Source organism: Eschrichtius robustus, chromosome 19 (genome assembly GCF_028021215.1).
Source record: "Eschrichtius robustus isolate mEscRob2 chromosome 19, mEscRob2.pri, whole genome shotgun sequence".
Lineage (NCBI taxonomy): Eukaryota > Metazoa > Chordata > Mammalia > Artiodactyla > Eschrichtiidae > Eschrichtius > Eschrichtius robustus.
In genome coordinates, this window is record NC_090842.1 from 56,279,712 (window position 1) to 56,306,606 (window position 26,895).

General features: G+C 54.3%; 4 protein-coding genes across 8 annotated transcripts; 2 read left to right on the forward strand and 2 right to left on the reverse strand.

Moving 5' to 3' along the window:
• Positions 1-9: 9 nt before the first annotated feature.
• On the forward strand, positions 10-7,887 carry NFKBIB (NFKB inhibitor beta). The gene is made up of 6 exons (XM_068529102.1): positions 10-257; positions 5,202-5,307; positions 5,389-5,722; positions 6,523-6,611; positions 6,702-6,959; positions 7,740-7,887. Exons 1-6 carry the CDS (start codon positions 79-81, stop codon positions 7,833-7,835), a joined length of 1,062 nt encoding a protein of 353 aa, XP_068385203.1. The 5' UTR covers positions 10-78; the 3' UTR covers positions 7,836-7,887.
• A 113-nt stretch (positions 7,888-8,000) lies between these two features.
• CCER2 (coiled-coil glutamate rich protein 2) lies at positions 8,001-10,456 on the reverse strand. The gene is made up of 5 exons (XM_068527128.1): positions 10,308-10,456; positions 10,088-10,259; positions 9,839-9,926; positions 9,004-9,506; positions 8,001-8,324 (listed from the first exon to the last, which is right to left on the reverse strand). Exons 1-5 carry the CDS (start codon positions 10,454-10,456, stop codon positions 8,235-8,237), a joined length of 1,002 nt encoding a protein of 333 aa, XP_068383229.1. The 3' UTR covers positions 8,001-8,234.
• A 1,769-nt stretch (positions 10,457-12,225) lies between these two features.
• Positions 12,226-23,012, reverse strand: SARS2 (seryl-tRNA synthetase 2, mitochondrial). 4 transcript variants are annotated; one of them, XM_068529191.1, is made up of 16 exons: positions 22,723-23,012; positions 18,891-18,986; positions 17,351-17,380; positions 16,619-16,759; positions 16,482-16,536; positions 16,096-16,159; positions 15,752-15,857; positions 15,051-15,098; positions 14,693-14,801; positions 14,329-14,374; positions 14,157-14,244; positions 13,950-14,059; positions 13,180-13,273; positions 12,992-13,084; positions 12,814-12,879; positions 12,226-12,726 (listed from the first exon to the last, which is right to left on the reverse strand). In XM_068529191.1, exons 1-16 carry the CDS (start codon positions 22,987-22,989, stop codon positions 12,583-12,585), a joined length of 1,557 nt encoding a protein of 518 aa, XP_068385292.1. In that variant the 5' UTR covers positions 22,990-23,012; the 3' UTR covers positions 12,226-12,582. The 4 variants fall into 4 exon arrangements, with proteins under 4 accessions (XP_068385292.1, XP_068385290.1, XP_068385291.1 ...); XM_068529189.1 differs by having other exon boundaries at positions 12,992-13,106; XM_068529190.1 differs by lacking the exon at positions 13,950-14,059 and having other exon boundaries at positions 12,992-13,106; positions 14,329-14,436.
• Positions 23,013-23,223: 211 nt separating this feature from the next.
• Positions 23,224-26,536, forward strand: MRPS12 (mitochondrial ribosomal protein S12). Of its 2 annotated transcripts, none has more exons than XM_068529193.1 (3): positions 23,224-23,309; positions 23,601-23,668; positions 25,684-26,536. In XM_068529193.1, exons 2-3 carry the CDS (start codon positions 23,620-23,622, stop codon positions 26,052-26,054), a joined length of 420 nt encoding a protein of 139 aa, XP_068385294.1. In that variant the 5' UTR covers positions 23,224-23,309; positions 23,601-23,619; the 3' UTR covers positions 26,055-26,536. The 2 variants fall into 2 exon arrangements, with proteins under 2 accessions (XP_068385294.1, XP_068385295.1); XM_068529194.1 differs by having other exon boundaries at positions 23,287-23,304; positions 23,600-23,668.
• Positions 26,537-26,895: the final 359 nt, after the last annotated feature.

The following is a 26,895-nucleotide window of genomic DNA, read 5'->3' on the forward strand; positions in this document are numbered from 1 at the left end:
GGGCGGAAGCGCTAGAATTCCAGGCAGAGCCCAGCGACTGGCGGGCGGCCGCTGGGGTCCCCTGAGGCGTTGGGGGCCATGGCCGGGGTCGCGTGCTTGGGGAAAGCTGCAGATGCCGACGAATGGTGCGACAGTGGCCTGGGCTCTCTGGGTCCGGACGCGGCGGCCCCCGGAGGACCGGGGCTAGGCTCGGAGCTGGGCCCGGGGCTGTCGTGGGCGCCCCTCGTCTTTGGCTACGTCACTGAGGATGGCGACACGTGAGTGAACCTTAGGCTGCCACACCGGGCCCTAAAATCCCACATCTGACTCCCTATTAGTCTCTGATCCTGACTTCCCAACCTCTCAATCCTAAATCTGTCTTCTAATGCTTGCCCTGACCTCTAACCCCCAAGTCTAACCTTTGATAAATCAATTTCCAATCTAATTTTGATCCTAACCCCTTCCTTTCTGGAACTCTGGTTCTCAAAGCTCCACATCCATTGATTGGTTCCACATCCAAGGCTCGATTTGACCTTCCTGACCGCGGTCCTGAGACCTATGTTAGAACTGAAGTTCAGGCAGGCTCCTCCTGACATCTGACCTCTAAATATGATCTTTGATCCTTAACTCCTAACTTAGGCGCTTTAGATTTTGATTTCCGAAATTAATACTTGGCTTTTGACTCTAAGATCCCACCTTCTGAGCACTAATCTTCAAATCTTACATTCAAACAGAAAATGTAAACTCCATGACAGCAGGGATTCATCTGTTAAACAAATATTTATCCAACACCGACAACGTTTCAGGCCCTGTTCTGGGTGCTGGTGATAAGGCAGTGAAGAAAGCACAAAAATTTATGACTTGTGGAGCCTACATTCTAGTGGGAGTATATAGGTGGAAGGGCAGACAGACTTACAGAAAGGAAGGGAGGAAGGGTGGGAGGAACAAAAAAGAAAGGTAGAGAGAAGGAAAGAAAGAAACAGAAAACCACATAGACACAAAGTAAGAGAGAGAGAGAGAAGAAAGATAGGAAGAAACAAAGATGGAAAAATGAAAAAAAAATAAGAAAAATGGTATGTCAGAAGATAGTAAGTTCTTTGGAGAAAAATAAAGTAGGAAAGTGAGACAAGTAGATTATCTGGGGAGAGCATTCCAGGTAGAAGGAACAATGTCGTAAAGGCCCAACTGAGGGAATGTACCTGGGGTTTTTGTGTGTTGTGTTTACTGTTGTATCCCCAGTGACAGAACAGTGCCTGGCCCATAGGAGGCACTCAAGAAACACCGATCTTCTCAAAGAACCAGCTGTGGTTTCATTTATTTTCTCTATAGGTTTTTTTTTTTTTTTTGCTTTCTATTTTGTTTATCTCTGTTCTGACTTTCATTATTTACTTTCTTCTGCTTACTTTAGGTTTAATTTGTTCTTCTTTTTCTAGTTTCTTAAGGTGGAAGCTGAGGTCATTGATTTGAGGCCTTTCTTTTTTTCTAGTATAGGTGTTTCATGTAAATTTCCCAGAGTAGTGCTTTAGCAGTATCTCACAAATTCTGATGTGCTGTGTTTTTATTTTCACTTAATTCAGTATACTTTCTAATTTCTCTTTTGATTTCTCCTTTGGCTGGTGGATTATTTAGAAGTATGTTATTTAGTTTCCAGATAGTCCAAATATCTTCCTTTTATTGGTTTTTAGTTTAATTCCATTGTGTGTGCACCGGAAAAGAATGTGTATTCTTCTGCTGTTGTTGTAGTGTTCTCCAAATGTCAGTTAGAGGTTGCATTGGTTTCTTTGGTTCTTCTGTTGTTCAGGTCTACTATATCCTTGCTGATGATTTCTGTCTGCTTGTTCTATCAGTTATTGAGAGAGGGGTATTGAAATCTTCAACAATAATTGTGGATTTGTGGATTTCCTTGTTGTTCTATCAGGTTTTCCTTCGTGTAATTTGACGCTCTGTTATTAGGGGCACAGATGTTTAGGATTATTATGTCTTCTTTCTTAATTGACCTCTTTATCATTAGGAAATAATCTTCTCTATCCGTGGTAATATTCCTTGCTCTGAAATCTACTCTGATATTAAAATACTCACTCCTGCTTTCTTTTTTTTTTTTAAACTTGTTTTTCATTGAGTATCTGTTTTTTATGCTAGCCAATGTTAAGGGCTTTCGTGTATGCTGTCTTATTTGTTTATTTATTATTTTTTGGCTGCCTTGGGTCTTCGTTGCCGCGGGTGGGCTTTCTCTAGTTGCGGCGAGTGGGGGCTATGCTTTGTTGCAGTGCGCGGGCTTCTCATCGTGGCGGCTTCTCTTGTTGCAGAGTACGGGCTCTAGGTGCGTGGGCTCAGTAGTTGTGGCTCACGGGCTTAGTTGCTCTGCACCGTGTGGGATCTTCCCGGACCAGGGGTCGAACCCGTGTCCCCTGCATTGGTAGGCAGATTCTCAACCACTGCGCCACCAGGGAAGCCCGGCTTATTACCTTTAACTCTTTGTTTTTTATTTTAGTGGTTGCTCTGAAAGACAGGTTGGCAAACTGTGGTCTTTTCCAACAAAGACAGGCAACATCCAGCCAGCTACCTGCTTTTGTAAGGCTGTGAGCTAAGAATGGTTTTTACATTTTTAAAAGGTTGGAAGAAAATCAAAAGAAGAATAACATTTCATTGCAAGTGAAAATTATATGAAATCCAAATTGCAGACTCCATAAAGTAAGTTCTGTTGGAATCCAGCCATGCCCATTCATTTACATATCGCCAGTGGCTGCTTTTGCATCCTGACAGGAGAGCTGAGTAGGTGAAAGAGAGACCATGTCATCCACTAAGCTTGAATTATTTATCCGTCCCTTTACAGAAAAATTTGCTGACTGCTGCTTTAGGGCTTATAGTGTACCACTTTAACTTATTATGGTCTGCCTTCAAGTGATATGATGCCGCTTCTCATAGCATAAAAGAACCTTAGAATAGTATATTTCCATTTGTCTCTTCCTGGCCTTTATTGTATTGCAGGCATACATTTCACTTATACATGTATTATAAACTCCACCGGACATTGTTATTATTTTTGCTTAAACAGTCAATTCTTTTTAAAAAATTATCTTCTAAAGAGATTTACATATTAAGAAAGAAAATCTTAATGTACTTACCCGTATAGTTACTGTTTTCAGTGTTCTTTATTCTGTTGTGTAGATCCGTATTTTCATTTGATGTCATTTTCCTTTTGCTTGCAGGTTTCCTTGAACATTTCTTGTGATGTGGGTCTGCTGGTGATGAGTTCCTTCGGCTTCTGTATAGTTGAAAGCAGCTGTATTTTGTCTCCATTTTTGAAGGATATTTTTGCCGGGTTAAAGAATTCTAGGTTGACAGTCTGTCTTTGAGTACTTTAAAGATGTGGCTCTGCTGTGTTCTCTTGTATTATTTCCTCTGTGAAATCTGCTGTCGTGCTTATTTTTATTCCTTTATACTTAAGGTATCTTTTCCTCTGGCTGCTTTGAAGATATTTATCTTAATTGTTGATTTTTGAACAGGTTTTTCATGTTGGGCCTCGGTATAGTTTTCTTCATATTTCTTGTTCTTGGGAGTCTTAGAGCTTCTTGGAGCTGTGGGTTTATAGTTTCCATCAAATTTGGAAAAATTTCTAGACGTTATTTCTTCAAATATTTTTTCTATCCCCCTGCTCCTTTAGGAACTTGTTACAGATATGTTGGGCTGCTTGAAGTTGTCCCATGGCTCACTGATGTTCTTTCCATTTTTAAGTGTTTCTCTTTGTGTTTCATTCTGGATAGTTGCTATTGTGAAGTCCTCAGGTTTGCTAATCTTTTTTTTTTGGTAATGTGTAATCTGTTGTTAATTCCATCCAGTGTATTTTTCATTTCAGGTGCTGTAGTTTTCATCTCTAGGAGTTCAGTCTGAGTCTTTTTCTTTTATTATCCACGTCTCTACTTAACTTGTTGAATGTATCAGATACAGTTCGAACGTTCTCGTTTGCTAATTCTGCCATCTGAGTCATTTCTGGGTCAGTGTCAATTGATTGATTATTTTCATTATGGATCATGTTTTCCTGCTTCTTTGTATGCTTGCTAATCTTTGATGAGATGCCAGACATTGTAATTTTTACCTTGTTAGGCTAGCTAGCTTTGTATTCCTATAAATACTCTTAAATATTGTTCTGGGATGCAGTTAAATTACTTGTAAGTAGTTTGATCCTTTGGGGTTTTGCTTTTATGATTTGTTAGGTGGGTCCTGAGCACCCACCTAATCTGGGGCTCATTATTCCCCATTACTGATGAAGTAAGACCTTCCGGAGTATTCTGCCCAATATCCTATGAATTGTGGGTTTGTCCTAGTCCCGGCCCTGTGTGAGCACTGGACATATCTCTCTAATCCCTTTGGATGGTTTTCCCCCAGACTGGGGTAGTTTCCTTACACCCTTGCACTGACCAGTATTCTTCTAAATACTCAAGAGGCCCCTCTGCGATCTCTGGGCAGCTGTCTCCTCTCTGGTTCCTTGTCCTGTGCCTCCAGCTGCCTTGCTCTCCTGAGACTCAGCTCTGTCTCCTCACCTCAGGCGAATCTGCCTGCGTTCCCCCTCTCTGCATCATGGCTTGGAAACTCTCAAGACAGAAAGCTGTGGCAGTCAACTGAAGGGCTCATCGAGTGTGCTGCCTGTTTCCCTAGAATTGCTGTCATTCATTGCATGATGTCCAGTATCTTGAGAACTGTTGTTTCATATACTGTATTATGTCTGATTTTTTTTGGTTGGTTGGAGATGGGAGTGAAATCTGGTCCATGTTACTTCATCTTGGGAGGGAGTAGAAGTCCTGCTTAATAAACATTGGGGACTTCCCTGCTGGTCCAGTGATTAAGACTCCACGCTTCCACTGCAGGGGGCTTGGGTTCGATCTCTGGTCAGGGAACTAAGATCCCACACGCCGTGCGGTGCGGCCAAAAAAACCCCAAACCAAAACAAAACAAAACAAAACATTGATTAAGCAAATTTGCTGAATTAACTCTGACCTGACCCTCCCAGATTCCTGACAGCTGGTTCCAGAACTGTGGTCCTAATGCCTAGCACACAGTAGGTGCTCCATGTTTGTTGAATGAATGCATGCAAGAGTACTTGACCTCATAAGAAGTAAAACAAACAAACAAACCAAAAAAAAAAAAACAAAACAAAAAAACACCCAAGCAAACCAAAATAAGAGTACTAGACCTCTGCCTTCTGACCCCGTCCTTGTCCTCAGGGCACTGCACTTGGCCGTGATTCATCAGCACGAGCCCTTCCTGGATTTCCTCCTAGGCTTCGCGGCTGGTACTGAGTACCTGTACCTGCAGAATGACCTGGGCCAGGTGAGCCACCCGTAGACACTGTAGGGCTTGGGGGCCAGGCTTCTTTGTGTGACCCCTAACCCCTGCCTTGTGCTCCTGCAGACAGCCCTGCATCTGGCAGCCATCCTGGAAGAGGCATCCACGGTGGAGAAGCTGTATGCGGCGGGTGCCAGCTTGCTGGTGGTGGAGCGTGGGGGCCACACGGCGCTGCACCTGGCCTGCCGCGTCGGGGCACACGCCTGCGCTCGTGTACTGCTCCAGCCCCGCCCCCAGTGCCCCAGGGGAGCCCCCAACACCTACCTCGCTCAGGGCTCTGACCACAACCCTGACACCGACCACACCTCTGTTGCCTTGTACCCTGAACCTGACCTGGGGAAGGAAGAGGACGAGAGTGAAGAGGATTGGAAGCTGCAACTGGAGGCTGAAAACTATGAGGGTGAGGGTCCTCTGCCCCCGGGAAGCGCCGGGCTCCCAGGCAGGGGAAGCGTGCCTGGCTCTGGGCTCGGCTCTCCCGACTCAAAGCCTGGCCCCTTGGGAAATAATACCGAGGCTTTAGGGAACCCAGGCATCAGGACCAAGGACTCCTGCTCAGGCCCCAGCTTACTGAGAACCACAAGCCCCAGCCCACCCAGGACAAGGGAACTCAAGCGCCAAGCCCTCTGTGAAACTCTGGCAGCCCAGGTTCCCAGAGGTTGACATTGGAGTTCAGGGACAGCCCTCCTCAGCCAGGCCTCATGGGAAAATAGACCTTGTCTACCCAAGGCCCTAGCATCTGAGTCTCAGCTCCCCCATCTCTAAGCCCACCCAACTACTTGGGACCAGGCCCCTCCACAGGTGGAAGGGCAGGACCCAGTGTTCAGGGCCCACCCCACCCCCCAAGGTCATAGGCCCTTCAACTACTCAGGACCCAGGAATTTGGGGTCCTGGTTCTTTGTGAAGTAAGACCAGAGACTCAGGTCTCCTAGCCCCAAGATCCAGGCCTCCTGTCCAAAGCCCCTGGGCTCTTCACGCATAGGCCCCAGACATCCCACAACCCAGGCATTGGCACTGCCAGCAAGTTCCAGACCACCTGAGACTTAGGCATTTGGGATGCAGGAGCCTCTTTGATATACCCAGGCATTCAGGAGCCAGACCCCAAACTCCATCACCCTCAGGCCACAAAACCCTCCCCTAGGATCGTGGCATTGGGGGCCCAGGCCCCCCCCCATCGTCTGACATAGGTCACTCTGTCCCCAGGCCACACCCCACTCCATGTGGCTGTCATCCACAAAGACGCGGAGATGGTCCGACTGCTCTGGGAGGCCGGAGCTGACCTCAACAAACCGGTGAGCCGCCCTGGGGAGAAGGCGTGGCAGGGTGGGGATCGTCCCTGAGCGGGGCAGGGTCTCCTCTAACCTCTCTGCTGCACCCCACAGGAGCCCACGTGTGGCCGGAGCCCTTTGCACTTGGCAGTGGAGGCCCAGGCAGCCGATGTGCTGGAGCTTCTCCTGAAGGCCGGTGCCAACCCCGCCACCCGCATGTATGGTGGCCGCACCCCACTCGGCAGCGCCACGCTCCGGCCCAACCCCATCCTCGCCCGCCTCCTCCGTGCACACGGAGCCCCTGAGCCCGAGGACGAGGACAAGCCCGGCCCCTGCAGCAGCAGTAGCGACAGCGACAGCGGGGACGAGGGAGTGAGTCAGGAGGAGAGACTGGGCGGCCCCGCTTGGGGGTCAGGGTAAACGGGCAGGTGGAAGGCGGAGAAGAGAACTTAGGCAGCACGTTGAGACGGACGTTGGGTTGCTGTGATTAGAGAACTCAGGCAGCAGTGAAAGTGATATCAGACAGCGATCAGGGGAGACCTGGACAGGGGTGGCGGGGAGAACTCAGGCAGTGGCGGTTGAGAAATTAAGGCAGTGGCAGAGGTAGAACTCAGGCAGAGGGAGAGAAAAGACCTTGGTCCTAGTGGTTGGTAAACATCGGTAGCAGAGGGCGGCAGCGTGGGGAGTTGTTTTGTGGGAGCAAGAGCTGGAGAATTTAGGCTGTGGGAAGATGACCTTGGGCAGCAGTGATTCAAACACTGGCAGCGGTGGGGAAAGACCTAAGCCAGCGGTGAGGAGGCTTCATTGGAGAACCCAGGCAGCAGAGACACTGCTGGGGGCAGGGGTTGTCGCTGAACGGTGGGGGTTGAGGAATTTGGGTAGAGGCAGAGGGAAGGGGCGGAGGGGGAGACCTCAGGCTGCGGCGGCTGAAGGGCTGGAGAGGCAGCAGGACCGGAGCCCACGCAGTAGCACTGGGAGAACACAGGTGACCTGGAAAGTGGTGCTTAGAGAACTAGGAGCAGGAAGTTGAACTGGGAGCGGGGAACTTGGGCTTCAAGGCAGCACCCGGTTCTCAGGGTGGGTGGGAGAACTTGGGCAGCGGGCAAGGTGGCAGCCGCCTGAGCCCCTCTGCCTGGCCCCCTCTGCCCCCAGGATGAATATGACGACATCGTGGTCCACAGTGGCCGGAGCCCAAACCAGCTACCTCCCACCCCAGCCTCGAAACCGCTCCCTGATGACCCCATCTGACTTAATTGTGAATAGAGTTTCCAATTTAATTAAAAAATCCCAGTTCTGACAACCAGTGACTAGATCAACAGTCGCCTTCCCAGGCCTCCCGTCCACTCCTCAGCTCCTGTCCCTCTAAAATCAAGTGCTACACAATAAGCCTTGGTGGTTTTCTTTGTGCTTTATTCACTCGGGAGGGTTGGAGTGGGTTAGACGGGTGTCAGGGCTGTTTCCTGAGTCAGTCTGAGCCCAGCCCCTCTACCCAGCTCAGACTTGGCCCCTCAGGCCTGGTTTCAAGGCACACCCTTCTCCCCACTCCTGCAGGTTGGGGAGCAGAGTGGGGTGACGGACTGGAAGGGTTTGGGGGTCAACAGTCCTAGGCCGCAGGGTGTGTGGGGAAGGAGGACACGAGGCCAGGGGTCAGCCCGCCCTCCTGAGCTCCTCTCCCAGCATCTCTGTCGCCTTCTTCAGCTCCTCTCTCCTGTGCGCCAGCCTCTCCACATCATGCTCCTGGTGGGATCAGAAATGGGGTGCTCAGCACCCACCTTCAAAGGCAGGACACCTCAGTGGTTGCCCATGAATGTGGGCCAGGTCAGTTCACACAGTGGCAGCCAGCCGTGGTCATCCTGGTCACCGCGGGCCGCGATGGTCGCCCTGCTGGTTGCTGCAACCCTGGAAGAGTCGTGTCGGCTAACATGGCCAGCAGCGAGGCCTACGGAGTCTGCCGTAGCCAACAGCGGCAGACAGGGGACTAGCAAAGGCGCTCAACCGGGATACTGTGACCCATTTGTGAGGTGATGGCCATTTCGGTAACTGCCACCGATCATGGTGACATCTACTTCCCATGACCCAGCAGTGGTGTCCATCTATAGCCCAGTGAACCAGGCGCGGCAGCTACTTTTCATGGTGGCCAACTTGCTGGTCACAGCCCAGCGATGGTGGCTAACTCGGGCAGTTCTGTGTGGTCATGGTGGCCTTCTTGGTTACTGTAACGGAAGGAAGTATGGAAGCCCTCTTGGTCAAGTAAAGGCCCTGCTTGGATGTTGCCACCTCGTCCTCATGTCAGTCCTGGTCACTACGGCCCATTTGCAGTGGATCTTGCTGTCTATGGCCCAACACCGGTGGCTGTTTGGCAGGAAGTCCACTGACATCTGGTCCACCCCACTCCCCCATTGCCTCCTCCACTCACCTCCCTGTCCGAAGCCTCTCTCTTCTCCTCCTGCTTGGGCTCAGCTTCTGGCTGGTGGAGGTGGTGGCCATCCTCGTGCCTCTCTCCACCCGCCTCGGCCCCCTGCCACAGGCTGTGGCCCCTGCCCAGCACCTGCACCCCCTTCTCCTCTGCCTCGAACTGGGCCGTCTCCTCATCGCTGGCCTGCTCTGCCACCCGCTTCTGGGGGGCCCTGCCACCTTCTAGACGCCGCTTCCACAGGCCCTCAGAGGTCTCCACGGGCCCCCTCTTCTTTTCCTCCTCCTCCTCTCTGTGGTCCTCCTGGCGGAGCTGGCTGTGGAGCTGCTCGCGGATGGCCTGTTCCCGCACTTGGGACTTGTGGGTCCTTTCTGCTGCCTCCTCTTCCTCGTCCCTCACCTCCTGGCTGGACCTTGTCTTCCCAGCCTCTGGCTTTTTAAAATCCCCAACCAGGAGGCCTTTCTCTTCAGTGGACCCACAGCCGCAGGACTCTGTCTCACACGTTTCTAGTGGAAAGAGAGGATGTTCTCTGTGCAGCTGATCAGAAAACAGCCCTAGAGGAGTGCTGGGGCTGCCCGAGGCCCCACAGGGGCACTGCCCAGACCTGGGAGGGGAGAGTCGGGTGCTGGGAGACAGACACTCTCTGCCCCCATCCTGTACCCTTGCAGGGAGCCCCGAGGGTGGGGCTGGGGGCCAGGCTCCTTCAGTCTGGACACACTTGACAATGCCGTGCCAGCCCAGACAATGGCTCTAGGATGAGAGGGGGACACCCCTTCCTCCAGGCAGCCCTGGTGGGGTGGGAGCTCCTAAGAGGAACTGGGGCCTGGGCCCTCCTTACCTTTGTGGAGGAGAGCCATGCAGGGGCCTCGCTTGGCCTGGCCCAGCATCAGCACTTCTGTGACCACCTCTGCCAGACAGCGGGTCAGCTGGGGGTGAAGGGTCAGAGAGGAGGTTGAGGGTAGGGCAGATGGGGGGCATGAGAGCAGTGGGAGGGTTGGAGGGGAGACAGAAGATCGTGGAGGGGGCTGGGCAGGGGGGACCAGGGCCCCAGGGAGATGAGGCAGGGCAAGAGGGCCGCAGTCCTCACCTCCTCCTTGGAGGGTCTCGGTGCCAGGGGAGCCGCGGTGGCTGCGGAGGAAGGACAGGGGTGCTGGGCTCGTACTCCGGGCGCTGTCCCGGGTGCTGATTCCAGCTCCGAGGTCGTCCCGGTACCCACAAGTGCCCTCCCCCAGCCCCCCTGCCAGGTGCGCCGTCTCCACCTGGAAGCTCAGCCCATGAAAGCTCTAGTCTGGCCCCGCTGGGTGCACCGTCCCCGCCCCCGGTCACCCGAGTCCCCCGCTCCCCAGGCTGGCCGGTGGGGTCGCCCTGGTCTCAGGCGCTCACCCGCCCCCAGCAGCAGCGCCAGCAGAGGAGGCAGCAGCAGCAAGAGCGGCACGGTGGGCTCGCGGCGCTGCATGGTGGGGCGTCCGGACCAGGGTCCTCGGCACCGTGCGGCCGGGGAGGCAGCTCCTTATAACACGCGGCCCCAGTACCCCCCACGGGAGGAAGTGACGTCACCACCACCCCCTCTCCGCCAGAAGGAGGGCAACAGCTGCAGGGCGGAGACCCGTCTGAGACCCTCAATTATTCATGGGGGCCCACTCCCTGCACCCTCCCCTCCAGCTTCCGGGCCCTGAGCTCCAGCGTGGAGGGTGGGGGATTCTCTGCCCAGGTAAACAGGGTCTGATGAGCTGAGGGCCCCACTGGGAGGCGGGACCTGGGTTTGAACCCAGAGGCAGCCACTTACAGACCAACCTCAGGCAACTCCTTCCCTTCCTTGGCCCATTTTCTCCTCTGCAAAATGGGTCTCATAAATCTACTTCCTCAGAGCTGTATCTGGGCCCCACCTGAGTCCCAGCTCCTCCACTACCAGCTGCGCAGCCCTGGGACCACTGCTTAATCTAAGACCTGTTCCTCACTTGTGAAATAGGGCTGGTGACAACCTACTCCACAGCTTGATGGGGAAGATTAAATAAGTTAATGCACATATGTTAGCTTGGGCAGTGCCTGGCACTGCGAACTACACGGGTCCGAGCTCCTTCGTCCCAGTCAGTTTTATTGAGCACCCATTACATGCCCAGTCGTCTTCTAGACTCTGGGGCTACAACAGTGAATGGGGCTACTGGCAAACTTCCCTGGCCTCTTGGAGCAGACATTTGAGAAGGGGGAAACAGACAATACTCAAGGAAGGAGGCTGCGGTGCATCACAGCACAGCGGCGTAGATGCTGAGTGCTGGGGTTTTTACTTTGGCCAGGCTGGTCAGGGAAGTCCTCTCGGAGGAGGTGACATCTGGGCTAAGGCCTGAGTGACAAAATGCAGGCAATCACACAAGATCTAGGGGAAGAGTAGCCAGGGAGCGGTCTAGCAAGTGCAGAGGCCTGAGTTGGGAATAAGTCTGAGAGTGAGAACAGGAAGGCAGGTTGGAGGGTGGCCAGAGCACAACAGGGAAGAGGCTGGTTGAAGAGGAAGGTGGGGGGCAGGTCACGTGGGGCCCTGTGGATCATGGTGACAGCTTGTCCTTTCCCCTGAGATGGAGCCACACGAGGGCTCTGAGCAGGGAGGGATGTGACCCAATGCAGGTGTCCACAGGGTCCCTCTGGCTTTGTGTGGGGGACAGGGAGCAGGAAGACGGCCAAGAGAGTGCCGCGACTTTCCAAATGGGAGATAGCAGTGGACAGGCCCAGCGAGGGGCCAGGGACGAGAGGTCAAAGGCAGGTTCTGGAAATATTTTGAAGGAGGAGCCGCCAGGGTTTGCTGAAGGACGCAATGTGGATGTGGATGTGGATGTGGATGTGGAGAGGAGAGAACAGTCGAGGATGACTCTCACGGCTGCGGCCTGAGGAGCTGGGAGAGCAGTTCCAGGTACTGAGACAGGGCACTTAGGGGAGGAGTGAGTTCTGGCTTCACTGAGTTTGGGCTGCTTCCTGGACCCCACCTGGAGCTGGGGAACGACGGGGGAGGTTGGACGTGAGCTGCCACTTGTCCCAGAGTCAGGGGAGAGGCCTCGGCATCCTCTCAGTTCCCTCGGTGGCCCCCAAGCTACCTCCACGTGCTCTGGGGATGCTGGACACTTCTGGCATGGTCCCTGCAGCCACAGACCCCTTGAGGATTCAGCACCTCTGAGCAATAGCCCAGCATCCCTAGCAAGTTGGCCAGGCCACCTCTCTAACTCACAGACCCACAAATGCCTTTGTTCCGACCATTTATTGGGGGACTTTCTCTTAAGCACTGAGGGCGGGAAGAAGGAAGGAGGGATGGAGGCCTCCTCTCCCTCTCCTTCCCCCATCCCTAGAACCTCCAAGTCCCCTTGGAGGAACCACAGCTTCCCAGCGCAGGCTGGGAGCTCCAACGACAACAGGGTCACTGACTGATCCCGAGGAAGTAGGGGCATAGGAGTGGTGGACCCTGCAGTCCAGGGGCCCAGGCGGAGAGCTGACATGAAGGCAAATGTCGGGATGGCTCAGGACAACAGGTCCCAGGGGTCCAGCGACCCCAAGCTCCAGGAAGCGGCGACAACCCTACTGGCCAACGAGGAAGAGTCCTCAGCTCGAGGCAGGCTGACCCGGGAGCCTGGGCTTCTGGGGCTGGTTGGGGCCGATGTACTGGAGAGGCACGTGGGTGGGGGTCGTGATCCGATCGGTGCTGAGGTAGGGCTGGAGGACAGGAGGCACGAGCACCGAGCCGTCCTGAGGAGAGAGCAGGCCTCAGGCCGCTGCCCTGCCAGCCCTGCAGCCTCCGCCTCCCTGCGTGAGATCCTCCCGCTGCCCCCTCACCTTTTGCTGATTGCTCTCCAGGAGGGCGATGAGGAGGCGGGGGACAGCACAGGCTGTGGCGTTCACCTGGGAGAGGGGCACGCTCAGAGCCAGCGGCCGGCCGGCCCAGGGAGGGGCTGAGGTGGTGGGCCCGGGGCGCGGGGGCACTGGGGAGGGTGGGCGAGGGTGTGCGGCTCACCATGTGGGCGAACTGCAGCTCCCCGGCCTCCATCTGGACCATGACGTGGAGGCGGCGGCTCTGGAAGTCCGTGCAGTTGGAAGCACTGGTGACCTGGGCATGGGGGTGGGGTGGGCTGAGAGGATGGGCCGTCGGCGGCGGTGGGGTCCTCTTTCCCACCCTGTGGCCCCGCCGGGCAGGGGGCTCACCTCGCCAAAGCGGCCTCGGCCCGGCATCCAGGCCTCGATGTCAAACTTGCGGTAGGCGGGCAGGCCCAGCTCCTGGGTGGGCATGTCCAGGACCCTGCAGCCCAGGAGAAAGACATGGCAAAGGCCAGCGGGTGAGAGGTGGTGGAGGAGGAGGGGGAGGAGGGGGAAGGGGAGGTGATGGAAGAGGAGGTAGCCAAAAAGAGGGAAATGCAAGTGATAAACGAGATGACAGTGGCAAAGGGTAAGAGGTGGCCAAGCCTCCGGGCTGTTCACCATGGCCGTTCTTCCTTCTATAACAGCAGCACCCTCAGGTTTTTGTAATGGGTCACCCAGATAAAAGTCCACACTTCTCAGCTTCTCTTGAAAGCTCCGTGTGACTGACAGGGTGCGAGAGGAGGTGGGGCTTGTGACGTCCAGTCACCCCCTTAAAGGGAAGGGGTGTGCCCGCCCCCCTGGAGGGTGAAAAGCCGTCTTGGACCACCCAGACGAGGCAGCACCCTAGGGATGGGGAGCAACAGGAGGGAAGGGGCCTGGTCTTGACACTGGAGTGCCCTGCGCAGCTTATGCTGCCATTATGATCCTATACGGGATTTTATAGATTGATAGGTACACGGGCATCCTATATATAATCGTAACACAGGCAAAAGGGGGCAGAGGGAGAAGAGGTGGTGAGGATTTTCAAGATGGGGGAGCACCTAGCCAGCCCTTCCCTCCCTCCTCCCTCACCCCACCCTCCGCCACCCACCTCAGCCCCCCGCCCCTCCCCGCACCGGAAGTGCAAGCCCAGCTCTGTCAAGATCTCCATCTGAAGGGACAGGAACTCCTCCAGCAGCTGTGAGCTCTGCTCCAGCCCAGGGCCTGTCACCCCAAACATCTCCACCTGGGGCAGGGCGGGGGGCACAGGAGTCAGGAGGCGCTAGGCTGTTGGGCTTGACGGGCTGGGGCGCTGGGCTGTTGCCAGTCCTAGCTATGCCAACCTTGGTGAAGTGGTGCACTCGATACAGCCCCCACGGCTCCTTCCCCGTGTCTGTTTCCGCCCGGTAGCAGGTGCTGGAACAAACCATCCTGGGGGGAGCAGGGTAGGTGGGGTCAGGGAGAGGAGAGGCAATGTCACTGGTGGGGACAAGGTCTAAAGGAACTGGGCATCACCTGATTGGCAGGTCCCTGAAGGCCACGGAGTGGTCCATGAAGTAGCCTGGGAGGAGAGGGGTACAGAATGGGTCAGCCAAGGCCACCATCCATCCAGCCATAGGAAACCTTTGTGAGAATTAGAAAAGATGTCCCCTCTAGCAGACGCAACCTCAAGTCAGGACATGTGGCTGGATCCTCACCGTACCACTGTGCAGTAAACAACCTACACAACTGTAAACGTAGGCCCTGGGGTCGCTGAGATATCCTGGGCGTGCAGCCATCACCCCCCAGGAGGCTCCTGGCTGTCCCCTTTCGATCCCCTCCTGCTCTGAGGACACTGGAGGTGTCCTCACCCCACTCTTGCCCCCAGGTAAGAACTCACCTGCAAGTCCCACCTCTGCTGTCCCGGCCAGGTTAAGGTCTTCAAAGCGGGAGGGGTCGATATTGTAAATTTGGGATGGTTTGGCATTTGGTGTCATCCCACAGCCTTCCTGGGGAGGAGGCCAGGCCACAGAGGTCAGGGGACAGGTAACCTGGGTGGCCCCCACTGTGCAGTCACAACCCCTGCTCCTCCCCTAAAAGCATCTGGAATCACCCTGAGCTCCCTGTTATGGCTTGACCCCCTCAACCCAGCCCCAGGGCAGGTTCCTCGGGGGAGACAGGCTGGTCTCTCCACCTGGAGCCCTCAGAATGGGGCCTGACACACGGCTGGGCGTGGGGAACAGAGAGTCCTCACTCACAAACACAGCTCCTCGGAGAAGGTCTGGCACCGTCATGGGGGTGAAGCCCTGTGAAGGGGGACGGGAGGGGTGAGGAGCACAGCCAGGACCCCCACCAGACCCCAAGCTCAGGCCCGAAGGAAGGACGCTGCAGGGTGGGCCAACGGCTCCCCCGTGTCACTCTGAAGTCCGTTTCACTTCAGAGGAAATCGAGGCAGGCCTGAGCAGTGGGCTTGGAGCTGGACCCAGGGTCCTGGGCCCCTGTCACTGGGGCCCCCTCTGCTGGTGCCTCCTGGTTTCCTCACTTGGATATACCACTTAGATCTGACCATGTCCCTCCCCTGCTGAAAGCCTTCCGTGGCTCCCCGGTGCCAACATCCCCTGCATTCAGCCCTTGCCGACCCCTCCAGTTTCAACGGATGCTGTATTTTCCCAACACTCCCTGTACACTGCAAGCAGGCAGTGAGGGGCAGTGGTTACAGGTGCGGCTCCACATGCTAGCTGGGAGACCCTGGCTAGTTACCCCCTCCTCCATCTTTAAAGGGGATAATAATAGCACTCACCTCATAAAGTTGTCCTAAGAATTAAATATGTCAATAATACATGTAAAGCTCTGAAAACAGTGACTGGAGCAGAGGTCACCCCCTCCTCTCCACCCTGAGCCTTCGGAGCTCAGCTTCAATGCCACCCCCTCCAGGCAACCCTCCCATCCAGGCCCATACCCGGTGGACGAGCTTGTTGAGTGTGAAGTTGACCAGGCCGTGCTGCAGGAGGGCCCCAGCCCCGCGCAGGTAATAGGAGCGGTGGCCAGACACGTGGGACAGACGCCTGGGAGACAGATGGGCAGACAGGCGGGGGCACGTGGGCCAGGGCTGGTGGGGGAAGAGTGGGACTCAAGCACCCCGGGGCAGAAGGCCAGCTGCTAGGCGGGGGACCGGGCATCAAACATTCATGCCGGGCAAGGCCCTGGCAGTACCACATCCCATGCTGAGCCCAATGAGGTGGAGCCGGCAGCCAGCTGTTGGGTTGGGAGGGCTGGGCTTTGGGGGCTGGGAGGGGGGCTCACTTCTGACGGATGATGTCGAGTTTCTCAGCTATTTCCAGGTGGCCCCGGGGTTGGAAGGAGAAAGCTATATACGGATGAAAAGCGATGGGGTAAGAGGGGGAGGAGAGACAGGGAACAGGGACAGAGAGAAAGGATTAGAGAGAGAGCAGAAGGAGAGGAGGACAGAGGGAGGGAGAGAAAAGGCGAGAGAGGAAAAGAGAGAGGGGGGAGGAAGAAAAAGACAGATACATGTGTGCGTGTACACACACACACACACGCACACGCACACATACGAGACAGGGTGAGAAATGAGAAAGCCCTGGGGCTCTATAGGCTCCAGCCATGGTCCCAGACCCCAGGAGCCCCCGCCCCCAGCTGGGGGTCCCCTGGCCTGGGCTGTGGTCCACCTGGCTTGTCTCCAACCACATGGAGCACTCGGGCCTGGCTTTCGTCCCCGACGGGCTGCAGGGAAACAGTGGGTGTCACTGGGAAGGTGGCACTAGGTGGACCCCTGGCCTCCCCCGCTGCCCAGCGTGACGCTCACCACGTCTGGGTGGGTCTGGTTGGGCAGCCTCAGCGCCCGCAGGTAGAACTGCTCCTCGAGCTGGGCCTCCTTGGGGTACAGGAGCATGAGCTGCTTCCGGATCTCCCGGCCACGTGCCCGCAGACTCTGATACTGGGGGTCCTGGGAGTGGGGCAGGCAGGGTGAGCCCAGGAGCGGGTGGGGTCCCTCAACCAGTTTGACCTTGATCCCGGCTAGCACAACCTCTGTGGTGGATGTTTGCTGCTTCTTGTTTTGGCTCAACATCTTGAATTTCCTTTCAGGAACCTCCCCTCACCACCACAGGGCATGTCCACAGGGACATGACTCTGGCCTGGTCTACTAGAACATTCCATTGCCTTGACCATAGTGATTGGCTTAAAGACAGGCACATGATCCAAGATGAACTCATGAGAATCAGCCCCAGGGCTGTGTCTGGAGCTGTCAGAGAAATGGTCCTCTTTGCACCAGACCCTGCCTGCCCTTGCCCCAAGGGGAGAAAGCTGGTCTGGGAATAAGAAGGAAGCAGAAGCAAATATGGGCCAGGACCTGGATCCAGCGGTACCTGAAGCCAGTCTTTTTAGTTTCATGAATCAATAGAGCCTGTTGTTGTTATTTTCCTTACTCCCATTTGAGTTATGTTTTCCATCACATACAATGGAGACTTCATGGCTGATAATGGTATCTTTGCTGCCCACCCCTCACCAGGGGCAGGATATCAACTCCCTGTAGTACCTGCTGCACTTGATTGTTGTCCTGGTTTACCTGGTAGAAAAGAGAAGGAGGGGGTGATCAGGTTGATGAAGTTGGGGATGGGGAGGAGGGGTGAAAGGTCAGGGCCAGGGGATCTGAATTCCTTGCTCTGCCAGTGCCTGGCTGGACCCTCCTCCACTCTGTGCCTCAGTTTCTCTGTCAGTAAAGCTGGGAGGAGGCAAGATAACATAATAGTAATCATGCCTGCAGGTCCATTTATTGAGTGCTGCCTCATGCCTGGCCATATGCAGAGGACTCTCATATGATCCTATTTCTTCATAACCCACTCCATGAGTTTCACGCATCAATGTGATCCCTGTTTTACAGATGAGAAAACTGAGGCTCGGAATGGTAAAGTCTGTGAGCATGCATTTGGAGGCCTGAGGACAAGGGTCTGTGATACTCTGAACCTTCTGTGGTCCTGAGCACCAGAGGGAATCAGGCAGATCTGGGTCTGAATGTTGGGTGCCTACCAGCTGTGCGCCCTTGGGCAAATCTCTTCCCTTCTCTGAGCCTTGGTATCCTGGTCTGTGAAATGGGCTGATAACAGGAGCTCCTTAGGAGGGCTGTTGCCTGGCTTCCTGAGAAGATGAGCTAGCGCTCACTGAACATGAACTGTGATCAACTTTGCTGCTTTCACTGGCTGCTCGCCTGCGACCGTGTAGCCCAGGGCCTGGCAAGACACAGCAGGTCACTGGGAGATGTAGTCAGGGCTGGGAGAGTGGTGAAAAGCTGCCCAAATGCCTGGGTGCCAATCCCACCTCTCCTGCTTCCTAGCTGTGAGACAGGCACATTTTAACCTCTTGAGGTCTCGGTTTCCTCAGCTGTAGAACCGGGTTTGTATCGTTCCTGTCTCACAGAGCTGTGAGGATTAAGAGTAAGGAAAGCACCTAGAACAGTGCCTGGCAGGCAGCGACGGCTATGTACATGTCTGCTATTATGATGATGATTGTTTTTCAGCCCTCTGTGGCAGATGCTGTTGGCTGTCTAACCCAAGACCATTTGCCCTCCTTCCTCCTTCTAGCCAGAGACCCCTGACTCAGTTCACCCTCCCCTGGGCAGCCTGCAGTTCAGGGAGCATGGGCCCAGCCAAGGTTGCCTCTTGCCATTGACTGGTGTGGCTGTGGGGTGTCTGGGCCCCTGAGACATGAGGGGACTCTACTGGATGCTTCAGGAACGGTCTCCCTGCTCTTGGAAAAGGCACTCAAGAAAGAGAAGTCCTGTTTTCTGCCTCTGGCAGAGACATGCCAGGAGACGCTGTACTACGGCAGCCACCCTGGGACCCTGAGGGGGCAACTGAGGTCAAATCAACAAGGTGAAGTTGCAGGTGGAGAGAGAGGGTTAGGGATGCTGGGGAGAGCTGCTAATTCATCAGCCCCAGGGATGCCTGGCCCTGGGTGGCTTGTTGTGTGACATAATGAATGTCCACATCCTTCACGTTCCGTAAATTGGGTTTCCCGTTACCTGCAGCCAGAGGCATCCTACTACCACACCCCCACCCACCCAGGACCCCCGCGCTCACCAGCAGGGCCCGCACTGCCTCAGCCACGGCCCCCTTCTCCTCCTCCAGGCTCCGGATCTGCTCCCGCAGCTGCCTCAGCTCCTGCCATGTCGCGATCTGGGGGTGGACACAGGAGGGAAAGATGTGAAGCGGCCACTGTCCCCTGCCCCTTCTGGCTGAAGCCTCGTCCCCTCGGCCCCCTGGACCAGCAGTGGGGTGAGGCAGAGACCACTCACTGTCCCCCAGTAGCCATTCTCCCCTCCTTCCCTTCAGTACTTGAACCCCCTGATGTTTAGCCGGGCACGCAGCTGCCCAGAATTAAGACACACTCCCAGCCTCCCGGGCAGCTACATGTGTCTGTGGGCCCAAGATTGACCAAGGGACATGAGTTGAAGTGGTAGGTGTTACTCTTGAGTTGCCTCCTTAAAGATAAGCCCCCATACTGGACTTTCTCACTCCCTTTGGACTGGACGACGGACCCTGAGGAGAGGTGAACAGGACAACCCCCTAAGGGATGCAGAGCAAGAAGATGAAAGGTCTTCACTGGGTCTTCAAAGGGTCTTCATTGTTGCATGCGGGCTTGCTCTAGTTGCGTGAGCGGGGGCTACCTGGGCGTTGGGGGACGTGGAGCTGAGCAGCACTTACCTCTTGACTCTCATGTGAGAGCAAAACAGCCTGTGTCCTATGGGGTGGCCACGGCAGCTACACCTGCACTCACCAGCCCAGGGGGTCAGGAAGGGCGGGAGAGACCCGGCCCCCTCTAGTTCTCACTCTTTGGGCACACCTACTGCTGTGGAGTCCCTCTGCGAGCCCAGATCCCCGAGCAAATCCCTCTGTCCTCTCTGGTTGCAGTTTTCCCTTGGACAAAATGGTGCAAGCAACACTGTCCTACCTCCCTGGAAGGGAGAGGGGAAACCAGAAGGGGAGAGAGGGCGATCACAGGATGGTTTGTTACCCACTTGGTGGCTCCCCCTGGATGTCTCCTGGACACCTCACGGCTCACTGTGTGCAAGAGTGACTCTGCGAAAAGTATCTCCCCCACATCTGCTCCTCCTCCTCCTCAGGGACAGCCCCACTAACGCCCACCCTCCACCCCAGCCCCGCAGCCAGGTACCACGTCCTGACCTTTCTGCCTCATGAACACCCGTCAGATCTGTCCTTCCCTCATCTCCCCACTCCTGCCCCACCCCAGATCCCGTCATCTCCCACCAGAAGCCCTGTGCCAGCCTCCTGGCCTTCAGGCTCACCTTCTCCAATCCAGCCAGAGCTCTTATACAATCCTCTCCTGCCTGAGAGCACCCTAGGCCCCCAGTGCCCCTAGGAACAAACTGCATGCCTTGCTACTGCCTGCCAAGCCACATGCCATATTCCTCTCCACACTTATGCCCTACGGAAGTGTTTTTCAAGGTTTGGAATGTGGCCCATTTGTGGGTTATAAATTTAACTTAGGGTCTCTAAACCAGCACTTTAGTAAATTGAGATAAAATATACATAAAATGTACCATTTTAAAAATTAAAAAAGTATTTAAAAAAATTTATTTAATTTATTTATTTTTGGCTGCATTGGGTCTTCATTGCTGCGCGCGGGCTTTCTCTAGTAGCGGCGAGCGGGGGCTACTCCTCATTGCAGTGGCTTCTCTTGTTGTGGAGCACAGGCTCTAGGTGCATGGGCTTCAGTACTTGTGGCATGTGGGCTCAGTAGTTGTGGCTCGTGGGCTCTAGAGTGCAGGCTCAGTAGTTGTGGTGCACAGGCTTAGTTGCTCCGCGGCATGTGGGATCTTCCCGGACCAGGGCTGGAACCCACGTCCCCTGCATTGGCAGGCGGATTCTTAACCACTGTGCCACCAGGGAAGTCCTTTAACCATTTTTTAAGTGTACAGTTCGGGGGGGAGGGATAAATTGGGAGATTGGGACTGACCTATACACACTATATAAAATAGATAACTAATAAGGACCTGATGTATAGCACAGGGAACTCCACTCAATATTCTGTAATGACCTATATGGAAAAAAATCCAAAAAAGAGTGGATATATGTATATGTATAACTGATTCACTTTGATATATAGCAGAAACTAACACAATATTGTAAATCAACTACTCCAATAAAAATTTTTTTTAAAGTGTACAGTTCAGTGGCATTAAGTACATTTATATCGTCATGCTATCATAACTACCCATCTCCGGAACTTTTTTACATTCCCAAACTGAAACTCTGTACCCATTAAACTTTCTCCCCTCCTTCTGCCCCTGGCAACCACCATTCTACATTCTGTCTCTCTGAATTTGCTCCAGGTGCCTCATACAACTGGAATCACACAGTATTTGCCCTTTTGTGACTGGCAAATTTCACTTAGCATAACGTCTTTAAAGTGCATCCATGTTGTAGCATGTGTCAGAATTTCCTTCCTTTTTAAGGCTGAATGTTATTCCATTGTATGTATTTACCACATTTTGTTTATCCATTTATCCATCAGTGGACCCTTGGGTTGCTTCCACCTTTTGGCTACTGTGACTAACGCAGCTATAAACGTGGGCATACAAATATCTAAGTAACTTCTTTCAGTTCTTTTTGGGTATATACCCAGAAGTGGAATTGCTGAAATACATGGTAATTCTATGTTTAATTTTTTGAGGAACTGCCATATATTTTTTCTTTTTCTTTTTTGAAAAATTAATTAATTAATTTTTAATTTATTTTTGGCTGCATTGGGTCTTCCTTGATGCGCACAGGCTTCCTCTAAGTTGTGGCGAGCGGGGGCTACTCTTCCTTGCAGTGCGCGGGCTTCTCATTGCGGTGGCTTCCCTTGTTGCGGTGCTCGGGCTCTAGGCACGTGGGCTTCAGTCGTTGTGGCACACGGGCTCAGTAGTTGTGGCTCGCCGGCTCTAGAGCACAGGCTTAGTAGTTGTGGTGCACGGGATTTGTTGCTCTGCGGCATGTGGGATCTTCCCGGACCGGGGCTTGTACCCGTGTCGCCTGCACTGGCAGGCGGATTCTTAACCACTGCACCACCAGGTAAGTTCCTATTTTTTCTTTTTTAATTAACTTCTCTGAGCCTTAATTTCCCCTCTGATAAAATAGGAGAAATAATGGTACCCACCTCATAGAGTTGTCGTGAAATTTAAATGAGACTCATCTGTATAAAGCACTTAAAATAGGATGGTAGGGGGGACCAAGAGAGGGCTGGGAGGATTTGGGGTCCCCATCATCCTCAGCACCCCAGCAGGGCCTAGAAATACAGTGACCCTGGTTCTAGTTCCCCAGCATGTAATATTATGTAAGCGTTAGCTTTATTACTATTATTATTATTATTATTATTATTCACTGCCTTATTCTCAACATCTGGAACATAACAGGGGCGCTCCCTATATATCTGTTCAAAAGCACATTCATTCATTAAATAACACTATTTAACTGCCCGCTACCTGTGGGGTAGGTGCACAACTCTACCTCTCACTCTCCAAAGGCAAGAGGCAACCCCCCTCCCACCGCTGATTCACACCCCTGTCCCCTATTTTCCTTCGTGGCCTTAGGATAAGCCTGGCATGAGGTCTAAGCACAGAGGACACTGGCAGACAGTAAGTTCCTAACGCAGAGTGGGTACCCAGCACGCTTTATGGGACAGGAGCATCATGGGTAACTAGACAGTAGGGCCTTAGCACTCTGGCTAACTGGCACGTAGTTAGGTGCCAAGCACAACACGTTAGCTAAACTTGGGAAGGAACTAAAATTCCTGAGATAAGACCGCCCCCTGTTGGAGAGTTTCTTGCAAGCCCATTTCGTCTGTAAAACGAACAGCCAATAGACAGAGCGGTCCGGCCTCGCAACCACCGGCCGGCGCAAGCGCACTCACGATCGCGGGCAGATCCTCCGACCGCAGCTCCCCCTTGCGGAGCTCCAGGGCGCGCGCGGCCTCTTCCGGGTATGCGCACAGCGGCTCCATGTCCAGCTGAGGGAGCGCGCTGTAGCCCTCACGCGCGTGCTCGTACAGGAGGTTCCTGTCTCGTCTCTCCGTAGCGAAACTTCTCCTTGGGCTCTGGTTGCAAACGCAGCCTCCCCGGAGCCGCAGGCTCCGAGCAGCCACCAGAGGCCACAAGCGCCACACTGTGGACGCAGCCATCTTGGAAGGGGGACAAAGAGTCACGCACTCTCCGTCCCGCCCTCTTCGTCCCGCCCACTACGCGTTTAGACTAATTGCAAAGCAGCTATTCTCGGGGCTAGCCAATCAGAGCCTGGAAGGGGTGAGCCCCCACCCATGCCGCAAAAAACAAAGATCAGCGAGAACACTTGACCGAGATTGACACTGTCGTTGCCCAATCGTCGTCTGTTCCCCGCCCCTTCAGTGTACGCGAGAGGCAGAACCAGCCAATCCCTGCCGGGATAATCCCCAGACCGCGCTAGAGGCCGGATTCGGCGTGTCTGTGGACCCGGCTGGGATCGGTAAGGTCGACAGAGTTCTGGGGTCCTCCAAACTTCTCGGGCCTCCCCTCAGTTTCTGGTTTCCTTCTGTTTGTGAGCGGGGGCGGTTGCGAGAGCCTATTCAGAGCAAGACTAAATTTACGGAGGGATTTTCTGTTAGCAGCGTTAGGGGTTGTGGTTATACAGTGAGAGGAAATTCCTTAGATTTAACCGGAAGGCTCCGAGAGCGGGATGGGGAGGATTTGGACCCTCCCCCGACTATGGCCACTTTCCCCTCCTCCTGCTTGCTGAGTCTCTTATCCCCTAACACAGGGACGCTGCAGGCGGCGGGATGTCCTGGTCCGGCCTTCTCCGTGGCCTCAGCACGTCCCTAAATCATGGTAAGTGGGGGGGCTTGGGCTGCAGAGACGAGGCAGCGTGAGGGTTATTTCCCCTGGGACTTGTGTCCCTCTGCCATAGCCCCGAGGGAATCAGAGTTTTAAATCAGGGATGGATACACGATGGGTTTTGGCGGAGCTGGGGTTGCAAGGGCAAGAGGTAGGAAGTAGCATTGAGGGCTGCTAGGCGTCAGGTGGGTATCAGGAGTTCGGGTCAATTATTTTTTTCAGCAAATAATATTAAATACTTGCCATGGGTGAGACATCCAAGCAAGACTTTGAAGTCATTCATTCAACTGACGTTTTCTTTTCCTTTTTTTTTTGGCCGAGCCACACGGCTTGTGGGATCTTAGTTCCCTGATCAGGGATCAAACCCGCGCCCCTTGCACCCTTGCAGTGGAAGCGTGGAGTCTTAACCACTGGACCGCCAGGGAAGTCCCCAACTGATGTTTTTCAAGAGCCTAGTGCATACCAGGCACTGAGAGGGACACTTTATTTATGAACCTATTTCTTGCACGAACATCAAATGATTGTTCTGGGCCATGCCCTTATGAGAAATATTCTACTCAGTCACTCTGCAGACCTTTATTCACCAAGGGTCACAGGACTGGACAAGACAGATCTGTGCCCTGCTTGGGGAATCTGGGCTGGCTTGACATGCATATTTCGTGGAAGCCTCTCACACACGGTGCTCAGGAGGGAGACCTGACTGTGGTGCCCACCGTACAGATGAGGACACTGAGGCACTGAGAGGTGAACAGTCTCACTCAAGGGCAGACCAATAGGAAGAGACTTCTAGGAATGTCTCATCCTTTCTGAGGAGTCTGCTGTTAACTTGAGGCATAAGGACACATGGAAATGGACCGTAGGGCCAGGATCTGCCCTGAATCTAGAGGGGAGTGTGACATTTGGGTGTCAAGAGGGCATTCGTGCTAGTGACACAGAGAGCGGATGCACCTCACAGCTCTGGCCTGGGAGCTCCAAGAGGACATGGCCCAGGGTTGTCTCAGTCACCGCTGTGTCTCCATTAGTGATTGGGGCCAAGACACAGTAGGTGCTCAATGAATGTTTGTTGAAGAGAATCCAGTTGTTTGAGTCTTTTTATGTCCTATTTTCTGTCTATGAGCACATCCTGTCATCTACCTTAGAACCATATTCCTGCCCTTTTCCCCCGCCTGCCTTTCCTCTCACTGCACTGCAGCCACACTGCCCTCCTTTCTGTTGATCTGTTTGTGGACACGGGCTGAGGCTGGAGCAGGGAGAACGAGGGGGCGAGTGAGGAGATGAGGTCAGAGAAATAGTTCGCAGACCATGTGGGGCCTCGTGGGATTTGGCTCTTACCCTCACTGAGATGGAGCCACAAGAGGGCTCTGAGCAGGGGAGGGATGTGATCTGACCCAGGTGTCCATAGGGTCCCTGTGGCTTCGAGTGGGGAGCAGACGGTAGGAGTCGGGAGACCTGGGAGGAGGAGGAAGGAGGACAGGAGAGTCCAGTGGGAGACAGGGGTGGACAGGACCAGGGTGGATGCCGTGGCGGAGGGAGAAGAGGGATTCTGATCAGTTGTGAAGGTTCAGTTGACAGGATCTGCTCACCGGGATAGGAGTGGGTGTGACGGGAGGAGGAGGAGTGACAGCTCCCAGGGATACCCCGTGGGGTCGCTGTGGAGCAGCATGAACTAACGTAGGTACGATGCATAGACCAGTACAGGACACAGTGGGAGCCTGTTTGCGTTTACTGATGTTTAAACAGCATTAAAATTAATGTCTTCTTTGCAGAATACAATGAGTTAATTCATAGAAAATGCTTAAAATAGAACCTGACACGTAGTGGTTACTCCATAAACGTTATATTACTCTCAGCCGTGAGTACCCCTAGCCGTAAACAAATGCAGCCTGGCGAAGTGCTTGGAACGATGCCGAGAACAGCAGAGCGGAGTGGCTGATGCTATTATCTGTTCGCTGGGATAATAACCGCCGCCACCCGCCCCCCAACTGGCCCTCCCGGTTGTGTCTCTCCAGGCCTAGCCCTGGCCCCGCGGCCTTGGGCCACGCGTCCCATGGCCACCCTGAACCAGATGCACCGCCGGGGACCTCCGAAGCATCCGCCTCTGAAAGTGGGCCCCATGGAGGGCCGGCCGCAGCTGAAGGGCGTGGTCCTGCGCACGTTCATCCGCAAGCCCAAGAAGCCCAACTCGGCCAACCGCAAATGCTGCCGCGTGCGGCTCAGCACCGGTCGGGAGGCCGTCTGCTTCATCCCCGGAGAGGGCCACAGCCTGCAGGAGCACCACGTCGTGCTCGTGCAGGGCGGCCGCACGCAGGACCTGCCTGGCGTCAAGCTCACCATCGTGCGGGGCAAGTACGACTGTGGCCACGTGCAGAAGAAGAAGTGACTCACTCCCCACCTCCCACGGGACACGGCGGGTGGGTGTTCACCGCAGAACAAGAACCTTCCCCTCGGGGCCCCTGCAGTGTCCTTGGGAAGCTAGTACAACTCTAGAAGTAGCTGGTTGTGGTTCAAAGCCTGGCCGCCTCTTCCATCAGCACCACCCTTAACCCATAGTGGTCCTGGGTGTGAATCAGAAAAAAGGCGCCCCTCTCCCAACACCCTTGGTTTCCATGTTGGCACCAGGGACTTCTTCTGCTGGGACAAGACGCTGTACTGCCATCTACTGGGAAGGGGTTGCAATAAACACAGACACGCCCCCCCCCCCCCCCCCCGTGGTATTTGCATGGTATTTGACCTCTGTGTGGTCTTGGGCACCGACATGCCCTCTGGCCTGTTTCCTCCTGCAGAAAAAAATAGCTCCACTTGCAGTATCACCTTTGTTGGGTTTGGTGAAGATTAAACTGGATGCTTTATGTGTATAACACATGCGATGGCCACTCTGTTTTAAGCTTTGGAGTGAGGTGGGCAGCACTGAGGCCCAGTTCCACTTCCTGCAGGCTGCGGGCCTGGGCACGAAAGCCCTGCTGTCAAGCTTCCTCATCTGAAAAGTGGCAGTAATTGTAATGTTGGCCACGAAGGGGTGTTGCAAGGATTGAATGGTGTGTGCTGCTCTTCTCTGTTATTCTCAGACTAACACACACCTGGGTTCAAATCCTGCCTCCACCTCTTCCTTGTTCTGTGACTCTGGGTATATTTGCTTCCCCCTCTGGCTTCAGTTTCCTCCCTTGGAAAATGGCACTGAGAGTGATGCTGACCTCACCCGATCATGTGCTTGGCCATGTTAG

Coding starts and splice junctions, on each gene's coding strand:
- NFKBIB (XM_068529102.1), top strand. CDS start 79: ATGGCCGGGGTCGCGTGCTTGGGGAAAGCTGCAGATGCCGACGAATGG. Junction 5,723..6,522: donor GGAGGCTGAAAACTATGAGG/GTGAGGGTCCTC, acceptor CTCTGTCCCCAG/GCCACACCCCACTCCATGTG. Junction 6,960..7,739: donor GCGACAGCGGGGACGAGGGA/GTGAGTCAGGAG, acceptor CTCTGCCCCCAG/GATGAATATGACGACATCGT.
- CCER2 (XM_068527128.1), bottom strand. CDS start 10,456: ATGCAGCGCCGCGAGCCCACCGTGCCGCTCTTGCTGCTGCTGCCTCCT. Junction 9,927..10,087: donor CGAGACCCTCCAAGGAGGAG/GTGAGGACTGCG, acceptor CTTCACCCCCAG/CTGACCCGCTGTCTGGCAGA. Junction 9,507..9,838: donor CATGGCTCTCCTCCACAAAG/GTAAGGAGGGCC, acceptor TCTTTCCACTAG/AAACGTGTGAGACAGAGTCC.
- SARS2 (XM_068529189.1), bottom strand. CDS start 22,989: ATGGCTGCGTCCACAGTGTGGCGCTTGTGGCCTCTGGTGGCTGCTCGG. Junction 16,160..16,481: donor TGTGGTTGGAGACAAGCCAG/GTGGACCACAGC, acceptor ATCCGTATATAG/CTTTCTCCTTCCAACCCCGG. Junction 14,245..14,328: donor TTCAGGGACCTGCCAATCAG/GTGATGCCCAGT, acceptor TGCTCCCCCCAG/GATGGTTTGTTCCAGCACCT.
- MRPS12 (XM_068529193.1), top strand. CDS start 23,620: ATGTCCTGGTCCGGCCTTCTCCGTGGCCTCAGCACGTCCCTAAATCAT. Junction 23,669..25,683: donor CAGCACGTCCCTAAATCATG/GTAAGTGGGGGG, acceptor GTGTCTCTCCAG/GCCTAGCCCTGGCCCCGCGG.